Below are 26,244 nucleotides of genomic sequence, written 5' to 3'. Positions count from 1 at the left end.
TCAAAGAAGACTTTTACAACTCTTGTTTATAGTTTGTCGGGAGTCACCTGACCTTCCAGCAGGACAATGACCCTAAATATAAAACTACAATGGAATGTTTTGTTAAATAAAACAGATTTATATGTTAGAATGGCCCAGTCAAAGTCCAGACTTAAACCCAATCTAGAACCCGTGGTAGGATCTGAAAGCTGCTGTTCACAAACGCTCTCTATCTAATCCTACAGAGCTTGAGCTAAAGAACAATGGGCAAACATTTCAGTCACTAGATGTGCAAAGCTGGTAGAGACATACCCTAAAGGACGTGCAGCTGTAATTGCAGTGAAAGGTGATTCCACAAAGTATTGACTCAGAGGGGCTGAATACTTTTGCGCAATGCCATTTCATTTATTTTGTAAAAAAAAATAAAATATATATCATGTACAAATGTATTTCTACTTCACAATTGTACACCACTTTGTGTTGGTCTTTCACATAAAACTCCAATAAAACATGTCTATGTTTGTGGTTGTAATGTGACAATATGTGGTAAAGTTCAATGGGTGTGAATGATTCTGCAAGTCATTGTATCTATAAAGAAGTGTATGATTTTGAAAAAGTACAAACTGAAACGGATTTACTTGCCAGTGACATTCTAATAGTCTGAGATGGAGTTTCCTACTGGTTAAAGGTTCTCTGCACAAAAAGAGATAATGCTCCTCTCAAATCACCAAAGTGACATCTCCTTTTTCATGGTTCTTCCGGATTTGACATTTGTAAATATGAAATGTTAAACTGTCAATATAGAGCCGGCGGCTAGAATGACGTGACAACACATGTCCACATAATGCCATTAAACTATAAGCGGTCACAATTCTTACGAATCGTAATAATCTCAGTTTAGACACGCATCGCAGGTGATAGATGAGGTGATAGTTCGTTCAATGTTTCATGCATGCCATTAAAGCCCCCAGACAGAGCTGCGTCGCATAGATCAGCTGCTCTCAGCCAAGCGGAGCGCCTCACCTGCGCCGCCTGCCTGCGGTCACGTGGTTACCCGACATGATGACGTGTGCCTGGAAACTTGCTGCCTACATTATGTTCGTCGCTCAGAAACCTCACACATAAATAAATATATAAAAAATACAAGACAAAATGTTTGAATGCGTAAGTCGTAAAGGCTTTATGGAGAGCAGAATAAGACAAACTGAAAAAAAAAAACGCCGCAATTATGCAGCCTTTTTCTCTCCCTGTAAACACAACTGTAGACGTTTGAGTTATGAACTAAACAATTGGCTTTTTATTGAGACTTTTTTTTTCTTTATGTGTTTATTCAAATAGCTGCTAGTCTTCCCCAGTTGTCCCGAACGTGTGTTGGCTGGATAAATGGGCGGAGTCATCACAGTGGGTCCTCTTGTTGACGTTTTCTTTTTTCACATTGGCAATTTATATATTGTTTCCATTGTTTATTACGTTTTTTTTTTTTTTTTTTTTTTTTTTTTTTTTTTGTAAGTAAAAAAAAAAAAAAACTTGTAGTGAAAACGTGTAAACAACTGAATAGGAATATTCATATGTGACTATTCACGGAAAATGGGCAGGAATGTTACTAGAAGTTAAGATAGTGAGCTTTCGTTTTCGTATTTTTTTTTTTGGGAACGCTATCGGAGGTTACTGCCTTCTGTTCTTACAGGTGGCCATGTTGGAGTCAGTAGGGCTCTACCTTTACGGGCAGGTGTGCCGCCTGTGACTCCCCCGGAGGAAGCGCTTCCGATCACCCAGCCCGCTGCAGCTGACCAGTAGAAACACAATGGATGGAACGATGGAAACAGTTTGCCTCGTCATTACCGAAGATATAGTCCGCTAAATTTTTCGGAGCCAGTGGGACTACAAACGGGCCCCGCATAAGGCAGCGTTCTTTTTTTTTTCTTTTCTTTTTTTTTTTGGGTGGCAGACGGACTGACGGAGGGAAGTGCTTCCTGATAATGAGGAGGTGCGTCTTATTTCCATTCCACTGATTGACTGCGCACGGCTTCCACCGCCAAGAGCTGCGGGCATTGACGCATTGTGGAGTCGACAACAGGGAGGGGGCGAGCATCGCAAACCCCCGGCTTCGCCACACATCGGAGGCATCTCTCGGCGTAACCACCGCGATGGCCCTGGTGCAGCTCGAAACGGGGGACCACCAGCCGGAGAACGGCTTCGTGACCCCCGAAACCGCGGCTCCGGAGCTGCTGACGCTCATCGACGCGTCCGTCCTGCCGTTTCTCGGGGGGTTTGGGAAATACCAGAAACATCTGATCATGCTGACATGGCTCCCGGCGTTGTTTATCGGATTCAGCCAGTTCTCCGACAATTTCCTTCTGGCGCAGCCCAACAGCACATGCATCGAGCCCCATGCGAACGCGACTCGGCACACTGCGGATCATTCATCGCTGCTGGACGGCATGAACATGAGCGCCCGGCCAGCTCCTCTGTATGCCGGTGGGAATTACAGCGGTCACAATGACAACGTGCAGTGCAACTGCAGTAAGTGGACATTCGAGCTGCACACAGGACTCGCGGAGAACGTGGTTACCAAGGTAAGCTGTTCTTCTTGAGGATGGGGATCCTCTCTGTGATGCTATTATGCCATGCATCACTGACATCCCACCCTCTTGCTGGGATCGATTTACACTTATGAGCTGAGGGAGCGACATTCTAGCGCCAATTAATGGCAATCATTAATATGCATCCCCCCCCCCCATCAGGCTGCAGCATATGAGCCTTTGACAGTTTCAATGTGGCGCCTATGGCAATGCCTCCGTATTGCCCTTATTTCCTTATGATGCAGCGTGTAGGATCGGTCATTTATTTCACATGTGATGGTATTCGCAGAGGTTCAGAGTACAAGGATTCAGAGCATGTGCCTTGCTGACATTGAGTCATTTCAGCAGCTGACACAATTGATGACCTGAGCCACAGATTCTGTTTGGGCATAGCTGCAGAGGCCTGGTTGAACCTGGTGATTGTAGTAACGGCATCAACAGACAGAGCCTATGATTTGGAGCAAAGGTCGGGAGTGTCTAGAATAATGGAGCTCCAACCCAGGCCAAACATCACCCACCCCGCTGCAACCCCTAACCAAACAGGAGTGAGAGATCCATATCCGTTTTAGTGGGGATAGGCCTAGTTTATTTATTTATTTATTTTATATCTCACACGTACGTGGGGTTGGATGCAGTGATACATTTACATATTTGACATTTATAGGGAACAGCTTGAATTGGGGCCTACTGTAAGATGATCTATTAATGCAACGTTTACATCAGGATTGTCAAGACTCTTCTTCTCTAAACCAGTTTAGGAATAAATTATTAGAGATGCACCAATCCAATTTTTTTTTTTTTTGCCAATACCAAGCTTGATCAGAGCTTAGAATGGTTCAATATTGCCTTGATCGGTGTTAATGGATGATCAGCGGGCCGGATAACGGCTCATATAAAGTTTAGGGATACGTTGATCTGTAATTTGGGATAATCTTTTGATACCTGCATTTAGTTTCATACTATTCATGTGCGTTTCTGTAGCTTAATGAAATTAGTAGAAAAGGCTTTTGTTTATTCTGCACCTTATAATATACTGCAGAATGACTGGAAATTAAGACGCTTCATGTCTTTGAGAGCTTCTAAATTGATACAGAGGAGATTTAAGCTTAATTCCGTCTTATGCACATGTTTTTCTTAGTTTGGTAATTTAAATGTATTTCATGTTCTTATGCCTCTAATGATCCATGTGGGTTTCTTGGCCAAAACTCTCTTTTGAAAATATATAGCTTTTTTAACTTTGGAGGGATCTTCCTTGTAAAATAAAGGTTTAAATAAATCAAAAATATATCTTCTGCATTCAAAACAAGGAACTCTATTGAATCTGTTTCAGCCTGGTAAAGCTTGGTCATATCAATGTGAGGAATTATGGACTAACAAAAAGAAAACAATATACAAACTGATGGTGGAAGCATTTATAAATCAAAAATAATGGGAGGTTTGGGTTTTAATGTATAATGGATTTTTTTCACTATTTGACCTGCTGATTAAAGGAAAATTGTCTGATTTCAAACCCTGGCCATTTGAGTGCCTGGTTCTTTATAAATAGTCAATACAGTTTCTGTGAAAATAATATCCAAGAGAGCAGCATAACGTCTTAACTTGCAAGCTTCTAAGAGTGTGTCGAGCTCCACAGCGGCTCAGCTGTTGCAGCTGATGCCTTCCATCAAGAAGGTCCTGGGTTCAAATCTTTCTGCATGGAGTTTGCATGTTCAACCTATGCATGCTTGGTCCCCCCAGGTACTCCCCAGGTACTCTGGCTTCCTTTCACAGTTCCTGTTAGCTTGAAGGTCTCTTTAAATTGCTCTTAGGTGTGACTGTGGACATTGGGTGATATTGGTTAGAGTCATTATAGGCATGTTTCCTATAATGAGAATAGTTATTACATTCAGTTTAATGTGAACTTGGACTTTGTAGTCTGGGATATAGAAAAGGTCTTCCACCCTCAGTATGTCCTCCTGCCTTTACCTGATAGTGTCATAATAAAGCACATCAAATGCAGATTTGACATTTTAATTTACCTGTAGGCTCTGGCACAGTTTATTAGTTTATTTCATTTACCGTCCACAGGGGACTTTTGCTGCATAGGGATGCATTACTGGCAGGGGTGATAAAGATTTTACAGGGTTTCGTTCTCCTGAGCGAGCATTGATAATGAAGCCATCGGTGAGGTTAATTGATTGAGCGGATCTGTATTGCCGGCAGACATTTTGTTTTATGATGTAAACAAAACGCGGCTCCCCTATGAAGGCTGAGGTATGGAAACATAACTCTAGTGCTTGCTCTGCAACTTGTGGTTACAGACATCTGTCTCGCGTCGGCACTCATTTTATTAATGTCATGTTGACACTACCAACATGGCAGACAGGTGACTGGGCTGAACGGCTTATTAAATCGTCTGGTACTATTGGTGTTCCATGACCCACAGCCTCCACATTCTGAGATCACTGGGCCCGCTGAAACCCAAAACAGGACTGTGCGTGGAAGCAGAGCTGATCGGCAAACATGTCACTGGCCTTGTCTGTTTTGACAACCTGCCCTCCTCCCGCTGTCTCCCGAGATTCCCTTTTTTTCCCACCGCAGCACAGGAACTAGGATGTGACACCAAAGCAGGAAGTGATGACCTGGCTTCCCCCCCCCCCCCCCCCTGTTTGGACTGCATTGGCAAAATTGCACGAGTGGCCTCAGCTCCCTGTGCCACGCGATCCCTGAAAAGCAGAGCGGTGTGCAGTCACTGCTGAAATGTGTCAGTGTGTCTGCGAAAGTGTACCAACACATGTAATATCACAGTGATCTGTTAATCCCACTATGCAACTTCTCTCTTTGCTTTCCTTTGTCCAAGGGTGACACAGAAACGAGGCTGGCACGGAGGCAGCAGAGGTAGAAGTGGTTTGGAAGGATCTGATGTGGTTAATGTGGATACCCATCCTAATTGAGTCAGAGCTCTCCTAGGAGTCCCTCGTAATTGAGCTGCACCTAAGAAATGAGGATTTATCATTACAGAGAGGCAGTCTCTCTGCAGGTGCTGAGCGGCCATTCAGATGGGTAGCAGTTTCCTGAAATAGTGACCCAAGACCCTCTTGGCAGCACGTATTGACCTCCTTCCAAGAATTTACTTTGTGTCTGATGGTCTGATGCGCTTGGCAGCTAAAGTGTTTCACTTGTTTATTTTCTGCTTTTTACACTTTAGCTCATGTAGCTTTTGACATTTTTTAAGGAATGGTACACAGATATGTGTAATGTTGAAATATAGGGGAAAAAATAGTGTTTAGCCTCTAAAATGAAATACGTTTTAAAAAGAAGGCGTCAGAAAGGCATCAAACAGGATCAGTTGTTGCGATTTGGTGACAGTTCTATGATAATTAGCGTTATCTGTTAACTCAAAAGTTGTTTTAATCTTCTTGCAGTTAGTAGAAAAAGGGATATTTGAGTAGAACCAAAAAAAAACTGATTAACTTCATCAGGTGTCGGTGTAAGTATATTAAACATTATTCTATTGTTTAATAGCATGAATGGAGATAAAAAACTTTGATTAATCTATTTTCCCCTTTCTCTTCATTTCACAAAAAGAAATTAAAGAAATTATTTTAAAAATGTGCTTTTATTTCAAGCATTTCATCTGACTTGACCTGAATTCAAAGTGCAACTAAATACAAGCTGTAAAACACGCGTGTAAAACAAGATGGCGGTCCTGCCATTGTAAACAGTGAAAATATAGCAAAATGTTTGCCGCTAGTGGTATTACACTGTGAGCTAAAAATAGGCTTCACTGCGCTTATGTAACTTCAAACTAACTTAAAAAAATTAAGTAAATGAGTAAATTAAAGTGTATCATATTATGGTAATAAAAAAGTTTCCTCTTACAATATATTTTCCTAAACTTATATTCAACATTGCATGCTATTCTCTTCATGGAAGCCCAAAGAGTGCATTTGCAAAATAAAATCCCAATTTTCCAAAAAATGTATCTTAATAAATTGTAAATTCGAATGAATCGATTCAATTGATTTATCTCCCAGGTTTTTCCTAAACATGCAAAGAAAAGTCAGCTGATAGATGCATCACACGTAAGCCTTTCCAAAGTCACGCTGAAAACACTTTTCAGTGTGGATGCTGTGACTAAGGGGAAGATTGATGGTCATTTCCCACCTTTTGTATCTTGCATATTTGGTCTTACTGTACCTGTAATCTTTTTGGAGATACAGATTTCAGTCTGCAGGAGAACCTTTTGTCCATACAAGGTGCAGTTTTGTGTAGTTTACAGTAAGAAAATGTGGGTATAAGACTCCAATAAGTTATAAATGTCAGCAGCATAGATATTGTTCATATGTAATAAGCGCAAGCTTGCCCAAACGATGATCTGAGGCAAAATAAATGGAAGTAGGGTGTGATATGTGTGATGTTTGTTAATGATGGTTTATTTGCTCAAATGGAAGTAAAAATGGATGAAATGTAAATGTGTATTTATGAAATGAGGGTATTATTTACTACAGCCAAGAGGACTCGTAATTATCCATTTTCAGTGTCAGCATGCTGTTTTCAATAAACTCTGAGGAAGTATGGAGATCTTGGAAGAATTTCTTTAAGGTAATTGTGTTTTCTATAACATGTTAAGAAATGTTGGAAGGTGGAAGTGAGCAGGGCTTGAGGCAGTCAATGAGATGACTGAACAGAGTACAAATAATAATGTTCTATTTCATTTCTTTGACTTCTTTTTACCAATGTCTGTCATTGGATTTATAAATACTGGGAGGCTTTGAAAATGGAGTTAAAGGTCTACATTCTCTAGGACTTTGTTTCTCAAAATCTGGCGTGTACACCACAGGTGGTACTTAGGTGTCCTTTACTGACAGTTAAAGTAATTTTACATTGACACACCATAGAAAGATGTTTAGTCAAGGAGGTTGTATTGTGTGACAAAGATTTAAATGGAGATAAGTAGTCTGACGTTAAAGAAAATCTAACAAAAACATCCAACTTTCCCAATAGGTAATGCAACTTCTAGAGACAGAAGAGTACATGTTCTGTCGTGAATCTGTTTTTAAATGTTGTCAGGATGGTGACATTTGGAAAACCTGGTGGTGTTTGTTATTAAATGTTTGAGAACCGCTGTGCTAGGAAATAGCACTGCTGTTTTGTTAATGCTAGCCACGCCAATTGCTAACAATAGATGCTAAAGACAAATTTTAAACTCAATAAAAATATTTATTCGCCGGGATGACAGACTCCATGTTGAATAACCTTATTGTGTTATAGTTCTTTCAAGAGAGAGCGCAATTGCCAAAATTGGTATTTACAAAAAAGTGGAGATCTGAAATTGGTCACATAATACATATTCGTTCACCTTTATTATTTCCTAGTGTTTTTGCTCAATTGCTCCTTTTCACAAATGAAAAGTGGGCTTCGTCTGCATACAGAATCTCAACAAGTTCCTCTCTTGAACATGTTTTTAAAAAAAATGAGTTCTTTGACTAAATATGACATGGAGTGTGTCAACCCGTGAATACATGTGCCTGTTTCTCCGATAGTATTGTATCTATTGGACAGGGCAGATAAGTTGTGAGAGCACACTGGTGGGTACACCCGGCCTCGGTATCACTTTACAGTAGATTGCACACCCATGGTTCTGAAAGATGATACTGTAGGTTGACACCCTCGCTGGCCTCCCTGCTCCGTGTCCCCCACGCTGTTTACCCAGCTGGTTGACTCGTTCAACTGACCCTGGATCAGTGAGGGACCCTTTTTGAAAAAGGGCTCAGCTGTGGAAAGACGATGACCCCGCTGCAGTTACCCGACCAACACACAATGACTGCCTCTCACTGTGTCAGCTGCAGGGGGGGGCGGCGTTTGTGTGACCACAAGATAAAACTCCTGTTGAGGCTCTGGAAGTGTGTGTGACAAGAGTGTGTGCTGCAGGCCTGTTTCTGATAAGTGCTGTTTTGTAACAAGCAGGCCTGAACATTGTGGGGTCTGACCCTTGGCCATGGTTTAGTGTTGTTTTTGAGGATTGTGCAATGGAATTTAGATCAGGTTTGTGAGTCGCTCATGCACAGAAAGTCTTTTTGGTAACAGAGATCGTTTAAGCATACCCGTCATCAGCAGAAGGGTAAGCACACAGGAATGACAAACCAAGGTTTTTTTTTTTTTTTTTTCTTGTTTTGCCACCATCTGTCACAGCTGATAGCAAGAAGATCTAAATGCCGTCAGACAACCAGTTCTCAAACACGTGCCTCATCAAGAGGCTTGTTTTATGACAATCTGACCTCCGGTCGCCTCAAAAGTTAGTACTCTGGAATTTGAATAGCATGATTGCTAATTTTTCCCATATAAACGCAATATGAAAATGTGATCATCTCATAGTCCTATAGTGCCTTGCTAAAGTAGTATTGCCGTTTGGATTCTTCAAACTTCTGTTAATTTTATTGTTTGGTGTGATTATGGCCTACTTTAACAAAACAACATAGTGCATATAGTTGTGAAATGAAAGGAAATGCATTAATATGTTTATTGTAAAATGACGGGCAGGATTTGTATGCAGCTTACTCTGTTACCCCTAAATAAATGTGGTACAACCAACCGTCTTCAGAAGTCACTGAACTAGTGAGTAGTCCACCTGAGTGAAATATAATCTCAGTATAAATACATTTTATTAGGTATTAGCTCATTTGATGCAGTCAAATCTGGCCTTTACGGGGAAATGCCAGTGGCATGCAGGGGGCACAGCACACACGTGGCAGAAGGTGCTCTGTTCAGATAAGACCAGAACTGTACTTGCTGACCTACATTGCAAAGTACTAAGTGTGGCATAAAATAAACGCGTTCTATCACCCTAAAAAAAAAAAAAAAACACTCCCCATGGTGATCCATGGTAGTGGCAACATGATGTTGCCACTACCATGGCCTAAAAAAACCTTTAGAAGCAACAAAAGACTTTAAACTGGGGTAGATATCCACCTTACAGGACAATTGCTTTAAATATAGAGCTAGACTTACAATGGATTGTTTTAGATGGTTAGACTAGTGTTGTACTGGTACTGATACCAGTATGGGACGGGGCCCCAATCCAGCACTAAAATGGTGGTATCGGTATCGGTGAGTACCAACAAATAGGGCACCGATACCATTTTGATGTTTGTATGTCACTTGAACGCAGCCTTCTCTCACCCGACTAGTATTATACATGTTATATAAGTTCATGAAAGTTGCACTATTTTGGCATTTGAGAGCGAAAACTCAGGGTCTAAAAGAGATTATTCAATTATTAATGTAATCTTACTGTTGCACTGTTGCACTACTATTATACATTTTATAATTTCATGAATGTCTATTTTGACCTTTGAGAGCCAAATGTTTATTCAACTATTGTTAACCATTCCAGGTAGGCAACAAAAAGTTCTACTACCCTAAGTAGCATGCAGTTCTTCATATATACACACACACATCATTTTCAAACAGATGGTATCGGTATGGTATCGGTATCAGCCAATACTGCACAGCCAGGTATCGGGTATCGGTATCGGGGCCAAAAAATGGCATCGGCGCGACACTAGTTAGAACCACAAAGTCAGTCATTGATGCATGCCAAAAAAAAATCCTAATAAATTACACTAGCTTGTGGTTTTAATGAGACAAAACACTTTTAAATAACTACACTGCACATATTCTGGCACTGCAATACGGGATTCCAGCCCCTCTGTGGCAGGTGAGCTTAGACCAACACTAGGAAGCAGATGGAGTCAGATAACCTCTGTTGCTAGGCAGTAACTATGCAGCAGCCTCCTCCTTGTGTTTTCTGCCTTTTCCTCACGACTAATTTTAAGCATCCCCTCACTCTCTCTTTTGCAAATTTCTGGAGTCTATTCATCGATTCTTTACATTTTCCTCCTCATCCTTTCACAAGTTTGTTTTAGCCCTAGCTGTGTCTCCTTTCTCCTTCCCTCCCACCCACTATCTATCCAGCTGATCGAGCTCGCTAGATCTATATCTCGAGCTATAGCTCGCTGCTCGCGCGCTTCTTAGATCTCTCGCTCTCTATCTCTCATCTCTCTCGATAGTCTATCTCTCTCTCTCTCTCTCTCTCTCTCTCTCTCTCTCTCTCTCTCTCTCTCCACCCACCACTTTGTAGTTCAACGAGTGCAGAAATGTGCAGCTGTGGCTTCAGAGCGTCTTCTGTCTGAGTTCTGCTGGCGTAGACTTATCGCATCGACGGTCCGCCATTTGAGACGGGTCAAAAAGACTCTCAGGAGAATTTATTTACTCTGCTGTCTTTTATTTTCTTTAAGGTCATAAATTTCTATGCGCCCAACCCTGTTGAAGGCTGTCACTTCTGTTAATGTATGCCCAAATGGACAAGACTATGGAAAGTGATGGATGAGATGTAGGGATATGTCTGTTATGGAATCGTGGCTTTCTAAACCGGTTAGATATTTTCTTTCCCCTAGTTTGGATCCTCATTAAGGCTTTGTATCTGCTGGAGTGTGGGTTTTGCAGAGAAATTTTTTTGATGGTTCAAGCTAATTGGCCGATGCTTATAAACACAGCAAGTTAATGAAGCTCAGCAGTAAAAACCTGCCATACTCTGCTAATCCGGTAGCAGATTTGAAGACCACTTAACACTTGGGAAGAGGGAAATACTGCTGCTCTTAGCGTGCCATGTGACTGAGGATTGCTGGTGCCGGTATTGCGCCTCCTTTGATCATATGTCTGTGGTGTGGAGCACATGTCTGATTTGCACAGTCACCAAACTTTAAGGGAAACAGTGCTGATTCCTGTGCAGTCACGCTCATCATTTCATATGGGTGTATATCAAGAATCAAGAATATTTATTTGTCATTACACATAAGGAAGGCAAAAAACGGACAAACAGACAATGAACAAGGGTTACATTTTTTTTTTTTTTTTTTAGTGATCAGGAAAGTCACAGATGATCTGTTACATAAATATATATGATCTGATAAAGCATCTTAGGTATGAAGCTTCCTTCTTTTTTTTTGTTTTTTTTTGGTCGGCATTCTTGGCTGTCCTGCGATTGCGCAACAGGAACTTGTTTTCCTTGCGTCTTTCTTTTGTTTCAGCTGACATCAAGACTGAAACCGTGAATGAGCAGAATGTCTTGGTCATGTGAGGACTGCTCTGGCCCAGGGGTTATTCCCGAGCATTTCATTCTGTATGTGTCACTGTGCATTTACAGAGAGTGGGAAGTTGTTTCTGAGGGATACAAGGGAACACCATCAACAGACCTCACTTTGTTTGTCAGCGTGCGGTAGAGTTGTTCCGTAAAGTATCTACTGATGTTCAATATCTGCCTATGCTGTTTCTTTATCGTCAGAGTCTGTGGTGGCGAGGCAGGCCTGAGATCTCTGTATGCTAGGCAAACACATAATGAACCTGTTATGGCGACCACGCCCTTGTTTAATTCTGTTTTTATCAGCGTAGACATCTGTGACACCTATGTTACCAGGAACCCTACGTTACACATCCTTTTTGATGTTAGTTAATCACTGTTTTTTTTTTATTTCTTTCTCCTCCAGACAGTCTGCAGGTGCATCTTGATAGATTAGAATATGAATTAAAAGTTGATCTATTTCAGTTATTCAATTAAATGTAAAAAAGCATTTTACACACACACACACACACACACACTTATAAATATGTGTGTGTCAGAAGATTGTTAGGGGGAAAGGACTGGACTGTTATTCAGTGGTTCATAAGCCTCGTTTACACTACCCTTTTTTTAACCGTGCCGAGAACGGTCCGAGCTCGGTAACTGAGATAACTATCGAGCGTAAATGGAATCCAAACTGAACTTGACCGTGCTAGACACAACCGATCCGCGCTAAATCTAGACCAGTTCGATAGGTGGGCTCGACACGGTTTTCCACTGGCTCGGTTCTCTGATAACAAAGAGCGCATGAGCAGACCGCGTCATCTCCTTACAGCCAGCTGACTAATTTTGCGGTTTCAGACATTCATAAAAATACTAGCTTCCCTACCGTGCCACATGATTTCCAATGATGATTCTGTTTAGCAGTGTGATGAACCTTGACGTCTGTCATTGTTTCCTGCGTCTGTAAGCCCTGATTAGACGTTTGTTTCTCTTATCCACTTCCCAAAAGCCGACTCTGTCAAGTAAATTTACCAAAGTTTACCTTCTTCGCCTGACTCTCCACAAAGAACGAAGTATCACAATTAGAACCAAGCATAACTACCTGAATGTAACGGGCGCTGCCATTTCTATTTGCTTGATTCCCTCCTACAATCCTAGAGAGCAGTAGTACCGTAGATTGTCACTAGGAGGTGAGGAACCATGCTAGCGTGATGTGTAAACGGTCGTAAGAACCAAGCTTGGCACGGTTAACTGATCCAAGCTTGGTCTGGACTCGGCATGGATCGGTTAAAAAAGGGTAGTGAAAATGGGGCTATAGTTGTCTTTTCAGATGAAAGTAGACTTTGCTTTTCAAATGGAAGTCAAAGTCCCAGAGTTTGTGAGGAAGGGTGGAAAGGCACACATTCCAAGATCCTTAAGGTTTAGTCAAAGGTTTCCCCAAACAGGGAACATTTGGGGAGCCACATCATCTGCTGGTCTTGGTCGAAAACATTTTGGAGCGCTTCATGCTTCACTCAGTGGACAAGATTTATGGACATATTGGTTTTCAGCACGACTGGGCAGATGCCCATACAGTCAAAAGTACTGATACCTGGCTTGATGAATACTGCCATCAAACCTGAACCCCAAAGAGAATATAAGCGGTGTTCAAAGAGAAGAGGAGAGAGAGAGAGAGAGAGCATATAGAACAATGCAGGCAGGATGAAGTTCAAAACGTTTCACTCAGTTTGATTTGAATATATATGATATAGTAGTTTCACCTTTTAATTAAACTAATGGAATAAATTAACTTTTTAGAATTGTATATTCTAATTTACTGATATGCAGCTGTATCTTTGATGCACTACTTATTATACTAATTCTGCCCTTAAGGTGGTAAGACCTGGGAATGTACAGCATTTCTAACCCTTGTTTTTGTTTAAATAAGTAATTTGATAAATTAAGATGGTGCAAAGAACTGGACAATATATTTTATTGCAAAGTGAGTGTGTGCAGTGTTATTCCAGTGTCAGTGGATTGTACTTTAATAAATTCTATCTGGTATTTATCTAGTTATGAATCTGGAATATTTTAAGTCAAAAATATTAGAGGTCGTGGAGAGTGTTGAAGCATTGTAATGACAAATGAGGCCTGGACAATAGGGGAAAGAAAGTGAATTTAACACAGAAGATTGTAACATTGCAGCATGTAACAATAAGATTACCATTGCAAGGTTTTCTATAACGGAGCTCTTGTGTACAACATTCAGACTTAGTATAAGGTCATATTCAATAAATTACAATATGTGTTGTATGAGGCTTGCTTGTCAGATTGAAAGTACCCTTTGAAAATAACAACCTTAAATCGATAGATTAAACAGACCTTTCATTTAGTTCACATTTCTTTATTGAAAGTAATTCTTTTATAGGTCTGATGCAATATTGTGACCTACAATGTTGTGTTTTAATTAGCTAAAAAACATAATAACGAACAGAAATAATGGCTTGAAAACATCATTCTGTATGTAATTTGTCTATATATGTTTCACAGTTATTTAGATAAGCTTTTTAATAAAAAAATGTTGAATATAAAATCCCATTCAACAAATGTGAATATTAAATAGACAAGAGAAATCTGGCCTTTGATGGAAGTTAAAAATTGGCAATTTTCAGACTGCTTGTTTTGAGCGCAACAACAAGCACCTGCCTGATTGTCTTTTGTATCAGTATTTTTGACAGATATTGTGCAAAAACGAGGATAGTTAGTATGTGATCTAAAATATTTCCAGAGGATGCTTAAATGCACAATATTAAGCATTTTTACTGGGTTACTGAATTAAGAAAGAAATCCTTTTTTATCACCGTGTTTTTAACGGCATATTGTATTTCTGTTGTCAGGACAAGATTATCCTTATAGCTTCACAAATTAAACATAAGTAACCACTTTAATTCCTTGTTTGAATGTGTTTTTAGTGATTATAGTATTTCCTTCTTTTTTCTACAGTGGGATCTGGTGTGTGCCAATGCATGGAACGTCCATATTGCAAAGTTTTCTCTGTTGGTGGGATCCATCTTTGGATATCTCGTATTTGGGATACTGGCTGACTGGTAAGATGTTTGCATTATTTCTTAACGATCAATGATCTTCAGCTGAAGCCATGTTTACATCAAGCAGTAATATTTGTCTTTGTCTTCAGGTTTGGTCGACACCCAGTGCTGATCACATCAGTGCTGTTTACGCTGGTGTTTGGTCTGACAGTGGCCTTCTCTGTCAATGTCAACATGTTCAGCACCTTGCGTTTCTTCGAGGGCTTCTGCCTCGCAGGGATTTTTCTTTCTCTCTATGTCCTGAGTAAGTGATTCAATAGATCTCAACTTAATAACCCAGCGGATCCTTTGTTGGGGTTGGGAGGTCAGTGTGGTCAATGTTTCTTCACAGCCAAAAGGTCATAGATTTAATCTTCGACAAAGCCTTTATATGTGGAGTTAGCATTTTATCCCTCTGCAAGCATGGCTTTACTCTTGTTTCCTCACACAGTCCGGACACATGCACAATTTTGAATTGTGCATGTGTGTTTGAGTAAGTCATTGAATTGGTTGTTTGTCTAGAATGTGTTGATTCTCAGTTAGACCGGTAATCCATCCAGGATGCACCCTGTTTCTTGCTGGATTGGAAAGAGTACTAGCTCACCAGCTAACCTGAATGTGACCGCTGTCTTCTATTGGATTCATGCACAGCATTAGTTCATCTCTATTTCATCTCTAGTTCTTTAAAGTAGAACATGTAAATTTAATATGTCATGATTTTCATAAGTCAGGAAATGGCTACAAGAAAATACCTGCTTTCCAAAACATTATCTACACTGTAACTACAGCCAGAGCCGTAATTAAAAAGTTGAATAAATGTGCTAAAATATTATGTTTTTTTGTAAAGCTTCTAAGACATCTTTGGCAGGGATGCTAATAAATGTGTTGGTTGCCATAGATGATACTAATCAAGGATGGCTAGTGCAAAACAGTTCCTCTTAAAACCTTCTAGAGTAAATATCTCCATGCTAGGCCCACAAAAAAAGCTTTTTGGATATTTAAAAGCATCTCGCCTCACTTGTCGTTCTCTAAAATTGGCACCGCTTTATAATAATTTGGATAGAGGGATGCTGGCATTTGCAGCAAATGTAAGAGCAGCTGCTTATATTTTCATGTTTCCCCCCCCATAAAGATAAAAAATGAAAGAGGCCCAGCCTTTAAAATCCTGTTTATCATAAATTTTGAACTTGCGTCAGTCCTTGTTCTTCATGCGGTGCAATACTGACTCAGTGATGTTAGTTCTGAGTGCACTGGTGGGCCAAAAAAGTGCTGCTCCCATATGGTCCTCGTCTCCGTGTACTGATGATAGAGGGGCGAGCTGGATAATTCAGCTTTTACTTTCATTAGAATTCATGCAGTGTGGTATGCTGTCTGAGAGGCCCCAACCAATTACAGAGTCCAAAATATTCTCAAACTATGATTTGTTCTCAATATTTTTACTGACTTTCCTGTCATATCTCTCACTGACGAAGTTGACAGTACTCAGCCAAATAAATTTGAAAGTTGAAGATGAAACACAACATATATGAACCTAAAGAACATTAAAATGAGCTAGTTTGATTAGGATTAATTAAAGTGACTGGCCTCCCTTTGCTGCCGGCAATATGTTTATATTCAGTATCGAATGGAAGGTAGATGACCTCTAAATATCACTGGTGGCGGCTGGTAAACAATCAGAGTTTAATCTTCTCACCTTCAGACCTTATTCACCTTGATGTTTATTTCCATACATGTTTTCAGGCCTGTTATCAGCACTTACCTTGTGTTCAAACTGATGCCTGAAGGCAATCATGTGTACTCTATCTCCCTTTAGAGCCTGCAGACTGCTGAATTTCACTACTGCTGCCTCGCATGGCAACATGGCAATAACAGTGGACTCTGGGGGGGGGTTCTTGTTAATTGACACGATTGGATGGTTCCAAGGTGGACTACACTGACGTTATCTTATAAAAAATCTGGGAACAATATTGAAGGAAATAAAAAAATGTGTCATAGATAAATAATGTGTTACAGATAATAAATAAGTGCTTACCTGTTTGATATCTATCTATCTATCTATCTATCTATCTATCTATCTATCTATCTATCTATCTATCTATCTATCTATCTATCTATCTATCTATCTATCTATCTATCTATCTATCTATCTATCTATCTATCTATCTATCTATCTATCTATCTATCTATCTATCTAGACAAATTCAAAAGATTTTGGTCAATTAACACTAAATTAATGGCATTTACTTTGATGCACATTATTGAGTTGAAAAAATCTGATAAAAGTTAGAGACTCTGATTCGTATATGAAGATAATGATAGATAATTTCCTCCCATTTTTGATGAATTCCAATTTCAACCTGTTACTTTTCTCTGACTCTTTTTTTATTAGTTGTAGTTTTTGGAAAAAGGCTGAATGAATGATGCAATTCGCACAAACTATGAAAAATACTTGCAGTTAGAAAATGACTGTAGATAAAAAGCCTAAATACAGAGAGGAACCGTAACAGAATAATGCTTACCCGTAGGCTTATGATTTTCCGTTTGTCAAAATGTTTTGGTGTTCGATTTGGCTAAATTTGCAGAAACCAAGAGTGGTTCTTGTCATTTTACATCAACATATTATGTGACAGGGTTCTATTAGAAAGACAGTTAATTTCATATAAAATGAATGGAAGCACTGCAAGGGAATGTACCCCTCCTGTTCCTTCCTTAGATCCCTAAACAGTTGTTCTCTTCATGCATAAACAGTTCTGCAGTAATTCTGGACTCTGAGTGTAGCGTCAGCTCAGCAACAAGTAATGTTGTTCTTGTGACCTCCTAACACTTATTAAAACAGAAGGCCTGTGTTGTGTGCTCTCATTACTGAGATGCTGCCAATCGGTTTACCGTTGAATAAAACTTTTCATTTGAGTCCGCCAGTTTGTTTCATACTGCCATTGTGTTCCTTGTCACTGCTATTCGGTAATCTAATAATGACAGAATTAGCAAGTTTCAGGGATGAAGTAGTAACCAGAGTGCCACCTCTCATTGCCTGAGCCTACTGTAATGTGGGTTCAGATTAACTCACTCTGTTAATGTGACCTTCTGTCGTGACAGAAAAGGTTTAGATGTTGCACAGAAAGGGAGGGGAAGGGACTTGTTGATAGCAACCTTATAATTGCTCTTGCATTTGATGAACATTCTGATCTCGCCGATGGATCCTTAAAAGCCTCTTTGGCCGCAGTAAATGTCCATTGCAGAGAGCGGTTGGGAGAAGTGCGGAGGTGGGGGCGGGGTGTTTAACAAGGACGATATGATGAAGTAAGGGGCCCCCAGAGTCCTTGTCATTCTAATTTACTCCTCACTGTATACCTTGAAAAGCTTTCATGCTCCCCCCCGAAATAGACCAACTGTTAAGCCCGCTCTCAGGACAAAGAAGTGGCGGTGTAGGCAGATGGAGGCAGAAAGAGCTGAGGGGTTAAGTGTAATGTTTCAATAAAATGATCCGGACATCTGCATCTATTGTCTTCACATTAGACTGCAGTTTATGCTTGAGTAAATAAGCTGTTGAAGGTGACAGGGTTTCTTGACTGTGCTGAGGGATCAGCATCTAATACCTTTCAACAAACTACTTTCTGTTTTTCTTTTTACTCGAGAATATACAATATATTTAGTTATTTAAAACATTATAGGCTCATAGACTGTTCTGAGCACTGCATTTGTTAGTTCATTCATCGAAATGAGACTCTCTTGCCTAAAATGTTTCCGTTCATCACCTCACCGTATGTGGCACTTTAACGCAACAGTTCTTCTTGTTATTTTGTGGGTGTAAAGTGCAGATTGTGCCTAAGTAACGGAAAAGTTAACTTTCCAGGTGGTTGAGAGGAAATGGTTAATTTTTCCATTGGAGCTGTACCGAAAAATCTGGTGACCAGGATAGTTGTTGAATCGTCCCTAACTGCTTGAAACAAGACTCAAATGTACCTATTTTCCGTATCACTGAGGTGTTTAATATGCAGTCAGAGGAAGCCTAGAGATGTTAGAAGCTATTTGAGTTTTCTGTGGTTTCTTCAGGCTGCGAGAAAGAGCATTATCTAAAGAGAATAACAGGAAGACGTTTGGACGTAAAGCACAGTTTACCTTTTCTACCTTTCTGAGCTCTCAGTCTCTGCCTATTAAAGAACATGACAGCTTTGGAAATGTTGGTAGCCTTTATACAGTAGAAATCCTATGTAAGGATCCACACTCACTAGGAGATGCACACTGTCACAAATGGGAATTTTTGCAATGTTAGCAAAGCTAACCATGCTAATTGCTAAGATAAGATGCTAAAGACAGATTAAAATGTTCAAAATAATTTTGTCTTTGGTTTAAGATTGATATGTTTTTGGGAACTGCTCTTTCTAAAATGCTGTGGGATGTAGAATCTGCTGGTAAGACAATTAAGGCTAGAAACAAATATTTACATTTCCTGTCTTATTTCTTTTTATATAGTTCTTAAAGACAAGCTAAAACAGTCCAAAATGAGCTTTGGCATGACTGCATTCTAAATTACATTTATATACTTTAAGAAAAATGTTCTGTTTTGCCATGCCCTGCATGGTTCTTTTCCTCTTATGTTTAAACCACCTTATTTCTTTCTCAGTTGTGCTTTCACTTCTTCATTGGCTTGTTCACTCCTGCTTTCATTTCCTTATGCATATATATCAGAATTTTTGTTAACGCCATTGAAAAATGACATTTGCTAAAGTCTACTCTATTTAGCAGACCAACCTTAAAATTCATCAATTGTAAACTCAGCGCTCTAGTTTGCAAACCAGATGTTTCTATGAGGGATTGTTTGATTTTTGTTATGGTCGCGTTCATGTACCGGTTCTGTGGTGAAACACTCGGAGCTCTCGACTTTGAAGTCGACTTTAAAAATACAGAATGCCGGCACATCTGTAGGCCCTCGAGATCGTGCGGGAGTGTTCAGGCTACCACATGAAAGCCTTGAGGTTGGTTTTTAGTATCACTTGCTGTTGGCGGTGATTATTACCATCAGAGTACTGGTTTCCCATTTCTAAATTAAAACAAGTTATTACATGGCTCCAGTTTCCTATTCTTCCAGGGTTTCTAATTTCATACATACATATACATATATTTCCACCAGATAACAGCTTCACTGTTTAAGCAAAATAACTTCCAAAAATCTTGAATCTGTTGTTCTACATTGTATCTCCCCCCCACGTTTGTATTTGAATACTCCCTGATCAAGCAGAGTGTTGCTGCTCGCTGCTTGTTAGGAGTTTCATGCTGGCATGTTGTCGCCCTTATTTTCAACCAGGCGTGACCTCTGCCTTTGTCGCATGATATTTTCCCTGTAGGCTCTGTGTATTGACAAAACTACACTTGTGAACTGCTCCAAGACAGCAGGAACAGAGTGGTCTAATAAGACCTCACTAGAAGCAATCACTTTCATATTTGCGTGGAAATTGCTGGCCACATGAGAGGTTTAGAAAAGTGTGTATTTATGTGTTGATTGTTAAAAACGTGGCCCTCGTATATAGTTTTTTTTTTAAATATGCTTTGTGTTTGCCTGCGTTTAGAACGGAAACTGAGCTAAATCCCTGCTTCAACTGTGTTTGCACTGGAGAAATTACTCTAATCCCTCTCTTTCTTTCCAGTCCATATTCAGTGCAGCTTTACGTCACCAACCCTGAAGACTGCACACCGTTGTATGCCACATTAACCTAATGAACAACTAATATGGGAAACTTTACATAAAATTTTCTCCAAATTTGAAAACTAAATTGTATCAAGTTCAATTTGACTTTGGAAAGTGCCTTGAGATGACATGTTTCATGAATCGGCGCTATATAAATAAAATTGAATTGAATTGAATGCATTAAGGAAACTGAGATTAGGTGACCCTCTCCTCAATCGCCTTCCATTCTATCAGGATGGCCTGACCTACAGATAAATAGTAAAAAAATTATTGCCTGCAAACACAAAAAGTTTTTGGTTAAATAGACATACATTTAATCAAATATTAGTAAGAACTTATATAAGTATAATTTTAAATCTTGCCTGATTATGACCATGTGTAGATTAGGGCATAGCCACAATATATTCCTAGCTTCATGATAACAGTTCTTGTGTTTGAAACTTTGCAATCACTTGTCGATGATTATTTCACTAGTAAAGAGAGGATTTGAATGTGTCTATGATTTTCACAGATGAGTGCATGTGAACTTTTCACTAGTACTACAACACCTGGTTTATATCATACGATTCCGTCACAACAGAATCGCATGCATTCCATGCATAGTTGGCCTTTTTCCGTGGTTTCAGATGATCCAGCACATCCTCATTTGTGTAACAATCTCCACGCAACGCACATGGCACTTGCCAAACAGGAACAGCAACAAGGTAGAGTCTGCAAACATGTCAATTTCCAAAATAAAAAAACAACCCCAGAGGGAGTGGGGGATATTTCATGCAAAACGTTACTTGGACTTCTAAAAATCATTAAAACGTGCCACACACAAGACCATATTTGTAGTTGTATTAGGAATGCACATCCTCTTCAGGCTCTTCTCCTGCATAACAGTCGGTGAATACAGGCAGGTTTTCTACAGCACCGTCGAAAGCTTAAAATAAAAACTGCAGTGAATGCAGTGTGCCTCGAGCAAGGGTATAAAAGTCAAAGGGTGTTCTTCATGTCCAAATTTTCTCGAGACATCTGGTGCATGAAAGTTTACCTGAGGCTTGTCCCCGTTTGGCCTCCTGTGCTGCATTGTGAGTGTTCAATGGAGAAAGTAAAGAATGGGAATGTTGTGTGTGAATGTGTGTGTGTATGGCTTGAAATGTAAGGCGCTCTCAGGGGTCAACAAATGTGTGTATATATATATATACATACATACATATATATATATATATATATATATATATATATATATATATATATATATATATATATATATATATATATATATATATATATATATATATATATATAACATTTGATGTTATTGGACATAACTCCATTATGAACATGCTACTGCTTGCAAATGGAAAAGAGTGCTTTAAGGCGTGTACTTGCATGTAAAACTAACAGATGAAGGGTGAGGGTGGGGGAATCTTTAACGACTTTTGAAATAAACAATCATGAGGCTGCTGAAAACCAAGAGGAGCAATGCCAGTAACAGTTAGCCCATATATATATATACAGTTAGCCCATATATATATATATATATATATATATATATAATATCTCAAGCCATTACCCAGATCAACATACTGTAGATAATAACATGCAGTGTATGTACGTCTGAGTTGTACAGTAGAATAGCTAAGCAAATAGCCATGGGAAGTCATATGACACCAGGCTTCTATTTATACAACAGAGCCCCATCGGTTTGAGTTAACCTGTTTTTTATCGTCACAGCACAAGGCTGACTGCCTGTAAGTCAGGATCATCGCTCAGCCCCCTTTCATTTTTCCGGGTGAACCCCCACTACCCCCCTCCCTGCCACCCACCCACCTATAAACACACTACGTCCACTTTAGTGAGCTGAGTCATGCTATCTGGCTGCGTGAGGTGTTTGTGTGAGGAAATATGTGTCCAGCTCAAGACACAGCGATTGTGCTCCGTGGCAGGCTTCCAGATTCCCTTTCTGAAAGAACTCTTGGTCAAATTGTAGTTTTTCTCATTGGCTTCATGTTTCATGACACTTCAGGCATAATGATATGACATTAGCTGTAAATGTTGTTTAAAAGGTGGGGCGTTTGCTTCGGTTTAACTTGGGGGGGTGGGGGGTAAACGTATTTGAAGTCTTTTCAAGGAGGAGTGCTCAGTGACTGCTCTGTTTTGGATGCGGAACGGCATGCTTCTGCTTGTCATGGGTGTGTTTGACAGAAACCTTGTAGAATGTAAGAAACAGCCGCCATGCAGAGAAATAGAAAAGCATAGAGATGCTCTTTGGTGACAGAGACATGACTCGGGTCTGTAGTTGAGGGGGTTTACAACTATTCTCAGCTAGTTAAAAGTGATAAGCTTTGCCGCATGCTTAGTCAGACAAAGGGTTGCCTGGCAGAGACTATAGTGGGGGTAGGGTGGCATCTGGATTCACTTTGGAGATACTGGAGTTGGGCAAAGGATCAGTTCCAGTTAGCTTAGAACATCAATAAAACCAACAAGTGAATGTTAACCATCATAAAGTGTCCTGCTTTTATCCTTAGTAAGGCTGTTTAATCCGTTTCCGTCAGATATATGATGCTTGTGTGCAATGATGTATTTTGATGCCAGGTTTTAACCGATGAGTTGGAGCTGTCCGTATAATTAGATCGCCTAAGGCAACAGATATGAACACGAGATGGAATATAACCTAACAGGAAAACCAAATATTTGATGGTTCATGTTTGCTCTAGCTCCCTCTTCTTACACATTGAAAGTGCGTATTCTGCAAGGTGTTCTTTCTGTATATAACATTTCAGGTTACCCATTGCAGCTGGGGTACAGGTACATCTGAAAAAAAATTTAAAAGTTCTTTCCACTCATAAATTAATTCCTTGCACATACAGTGAAGTATACTTTTAACCATTTTTTTCTTTTAATTACCATACAGATAAGTCTTACAGATTATGAAACTGCAACATTCAATGTGTCAGCAAAATTAGAATATTACATAATATCAACAAAAAAAATTATTTTAAACCGAAATGTCTGGCCTATGAAATTTTCATTTCTATGAACTCAGTGCTAGATTAGGCCTCCTTTTAAATGAATTTCTGGATCAATTTGGGATTGCATTGTGGGCCTTGGTACTCCTGTGATGTAATTGAAGATCAGAATTATCTGACAGCGGTCTTCAGGTCATCCACACTGTTGGGTTTGATGTCTTTCATCTTCCTGTTGAACATAGAGGTGAGTTTGCTGGCCAAGCAAGTACAGTAAGCAGCTTTGGTACCTTTGGTCATGGGGACAGATGCCAAATCCTGGTGCAAAATGAAATCAGCTTTGCCATAAAGCTTGTCAGCAGCAGGAACAATTAAGTGCTCTCAAGTTTCTGGTAGTTTTCTGGTAGATGGCCCTGTTTAGTGTGACCGTCAGAAAACAGAGACGACCAACACCAGCTCATGACATGGCACCCCAAACAATCACTGGCTGTGGAAACTTTACGCTGGACTTCAAGCAACGTGGAGTCTGTCTCTCCACTCTCCCTCCAGACTTTGTGGCCTTGGTTTCCAAATGAAATGCAAACTTTACTTTTGTCTGAAAAGAGACCTTTGGACCACGTTTTTCTCCTTAGCCCAGATAAGACATCTGTACCTTTTGTGTGAGATTTGCTCACAAAAAACTTTGCATGCAACCAGAGTGAGCTACTGCCATAAATAAATAAAAAAGTCAAATAATGTGGCAATGCACCTTTACTTTTTTTTTTTTTTTTTTGATGCACAAGTAGGGGTAGGTATAAACTGACCAGGTTAAGCATAATCAGACCCTTTCAGTGTCAGCTTAAACTTCAAAAACATTTAAAAAAAGTTACCTGTATGTGCAACAGAATACCTGTGATATAGTTTGAAAACATCATTAATTGTTGTTTCTTATAACATAGTATGAACTAAAGCCATTTGGAGCTGAAGAGACCTTGATTTTCAACAAAATTATAGAAAGTGGTTGTGTTGAATCCAAGCTAAATAATTATTCCTGTTATTCAATTAAATTATATTAATATATTATGTCTTTTCTGAGACAGTCACTGTGAGTCGAGGAGTTTAAATGGAAAGCTATGGACATGTTAGATGATGCCAGGTGAAATAGTGTGATTAAAATAAATAAAAAGGAATTGTTTCTGACACACCTCTTTGCACAGGTGCAAATCCAATAGTGTGTTTCATTATGCTCAGAGAAGGGAGGTACATAAGGTTAGATAAATAGCAATATAGCAATATGCAGGACATATCCATGTACTGCATGGAATTTTATTGAACATTTTTATGCTTGCTAATTTATTTTATTAATGACTTTTCATTTTGGAAGTGATGTTCTATTAGCGTAGACGTAATGTAAATAAAGCATTAAAAAAATCTTGTATATCTAAATAAAAAATGCCAAAGAATGTTGTAGACGTAAAATTTCTAAAAGCCTACTGTTTAAGTAAAATGTACTAAAAGCTTTTGCACATGCATAAAATGGCACCATGTGTGTTTTCTTCTGTGAAACATAAGAACAGACCATGAAAACAGTAATAAAATGCAGTTTTTCTCATATAAAAACATATCGGTTACACACACTGGTTCGGAAAGTTCTATGCTATGATCAAAAATATACTAAGCAGCACAAACTTCATCTTTATCCAAGTTTGCCACCTGCTTATTTCTGGACCGATTCTTGACACTGTTTGTTAAAACTCCATCAGTTTGCTTTTCATGTCACCTCTTTAGGATTTCACAGTTTCAGTCGCTGCTGCAGCTGACTTTTTCAGCTTCAACACGGTGCCGCCTCGCACAGGATGCTTCATACCTGTGCTGACAGCGGACTGTTCAAAGTGATTTTTTTCTAATTCACTCAGTCTACTGCAAGGAAGGCACTGGTTATTGTATTGTTTTAAAATAACCTAATTAACTTTATTTTAAGACAATGGGTTTAAAAAGGGATGGAGGAAAATGCCATTTAAGGGTAATGCAAATCTTCACATAATTATTCAATTATGTGGCATTAAATATGATATTTTATCATTTTTCTGTCAACATAAGTCCATGATACATAAAGTTTTACAGAAGAAAAATTAACAGAGTTACCCAGATTTAAGTATATGGGTACAAAATGGTTTTGTTTATAGGTGTGAAAAGGAACTAGCAGGAGACGAAATGGCAACGTGTTGGTGCAAAGTTGATGTGAAAACTGCTAAACGGGAGGAATGACCCAGACCCTCCTTATCCGGACAAAACGCTCAAATCCCTTCCATCAAATCCAACAGATGTGATAAACTTTCCCCTGTTGTTGCGTCAGCTGGCTGCTGTCCTGTCTGTATGCCAGAATACAGCTGGCACAAAATAGATGAAAGAGTTGGAGAAAAGTATTTCCTCACACTGAGCTCCAGATCCCAAACTGACCGAGCACTCCTCAGATCTCCAAACCCTTGCACTTTCTTTACGGTGTTATTTTTACACTTTCTAAATGTGCTCGCTGGTCACCTGCTTCTCCCTACCACTGGCACAGATTGTATCTGTGCTCACATGCAGAGATTCCTCAATGTGCTTGCATGTTGCGCTGCGAAATAGATCTTCTTTACTGGCTAACACTAGTTTAATTCCATTTAGTAAATGCTGCATTAAAAGCAACATTGGAACGTGCCAAAACAGTAAGGTTTGTATTTTCAAATAAAATTTAAATTAATTTGTAAGCTTAGACAAATTATTTGATTGGAGAAACCCTATTTGGAAATATCTGGCACGCCTCTTTTTAAAAGAGGACCAATTTTATCCCGAAATGCATGAAGAATGCCTTATTTGAATGTGGGCAAATTGCATTGGAACACAGTTAAGCTGT

At 39.5% G+C, this 26,244-nt stretch overlaps 1 protein-coding gene across 1 annotated transcript in view; it reads left to right on the top strand.

Moving 5' to 3' along the window:
- The first annotated feature begins 1,807 nt into the window (after positions 1 to 1,807).
- Positions 1,808 to 26,244, top strand: part of slc22a23 (solute carrier family 22 member 23) — a 53,069-nt gene continuing 28,632 nt past the window's right edge. Inside the window, exons 1-3 of the mRNA XM_036138225.1 lie at positions 1,808 to 2,555; positions 14,647 to 14,750; positions 14,840 to 14,994. Coding sequence (XP_035994118.1) covers positions 2,127 to 2,555; positions 14,647 to 14,750; positions 14,840 to 14,994 — 688 coding nt within the window. The 5' untranslated portion in view covers positions 1,808 to 2,126. The remainder of the gene's footprint in view (positions 2,556 to 14,646; positions 14,751 to 14,839; positions 14,995 to 26,244) is intronic.

This window comes from Fundulus heteroclitus, chromosome 6, assembly GCF_011125445.2.
Source record: "Fundulus heteroclitus isolate FHET01 chromosome 6, MU-UCD_Fhet_4.1, whole genome shotgun sequence".
In the NCBI taxonomy this organism is placed as follows: domain Eukaryota; kingdom Metazoa; phylum Chordata; class Actinopteri; order Cyprinodontiformes; family Fundulidae; genus Fundulus; species Fundulus heteroclitus.
This window is presented reverse-complemented; position numbering and strand designations above follow the sequence as displayed.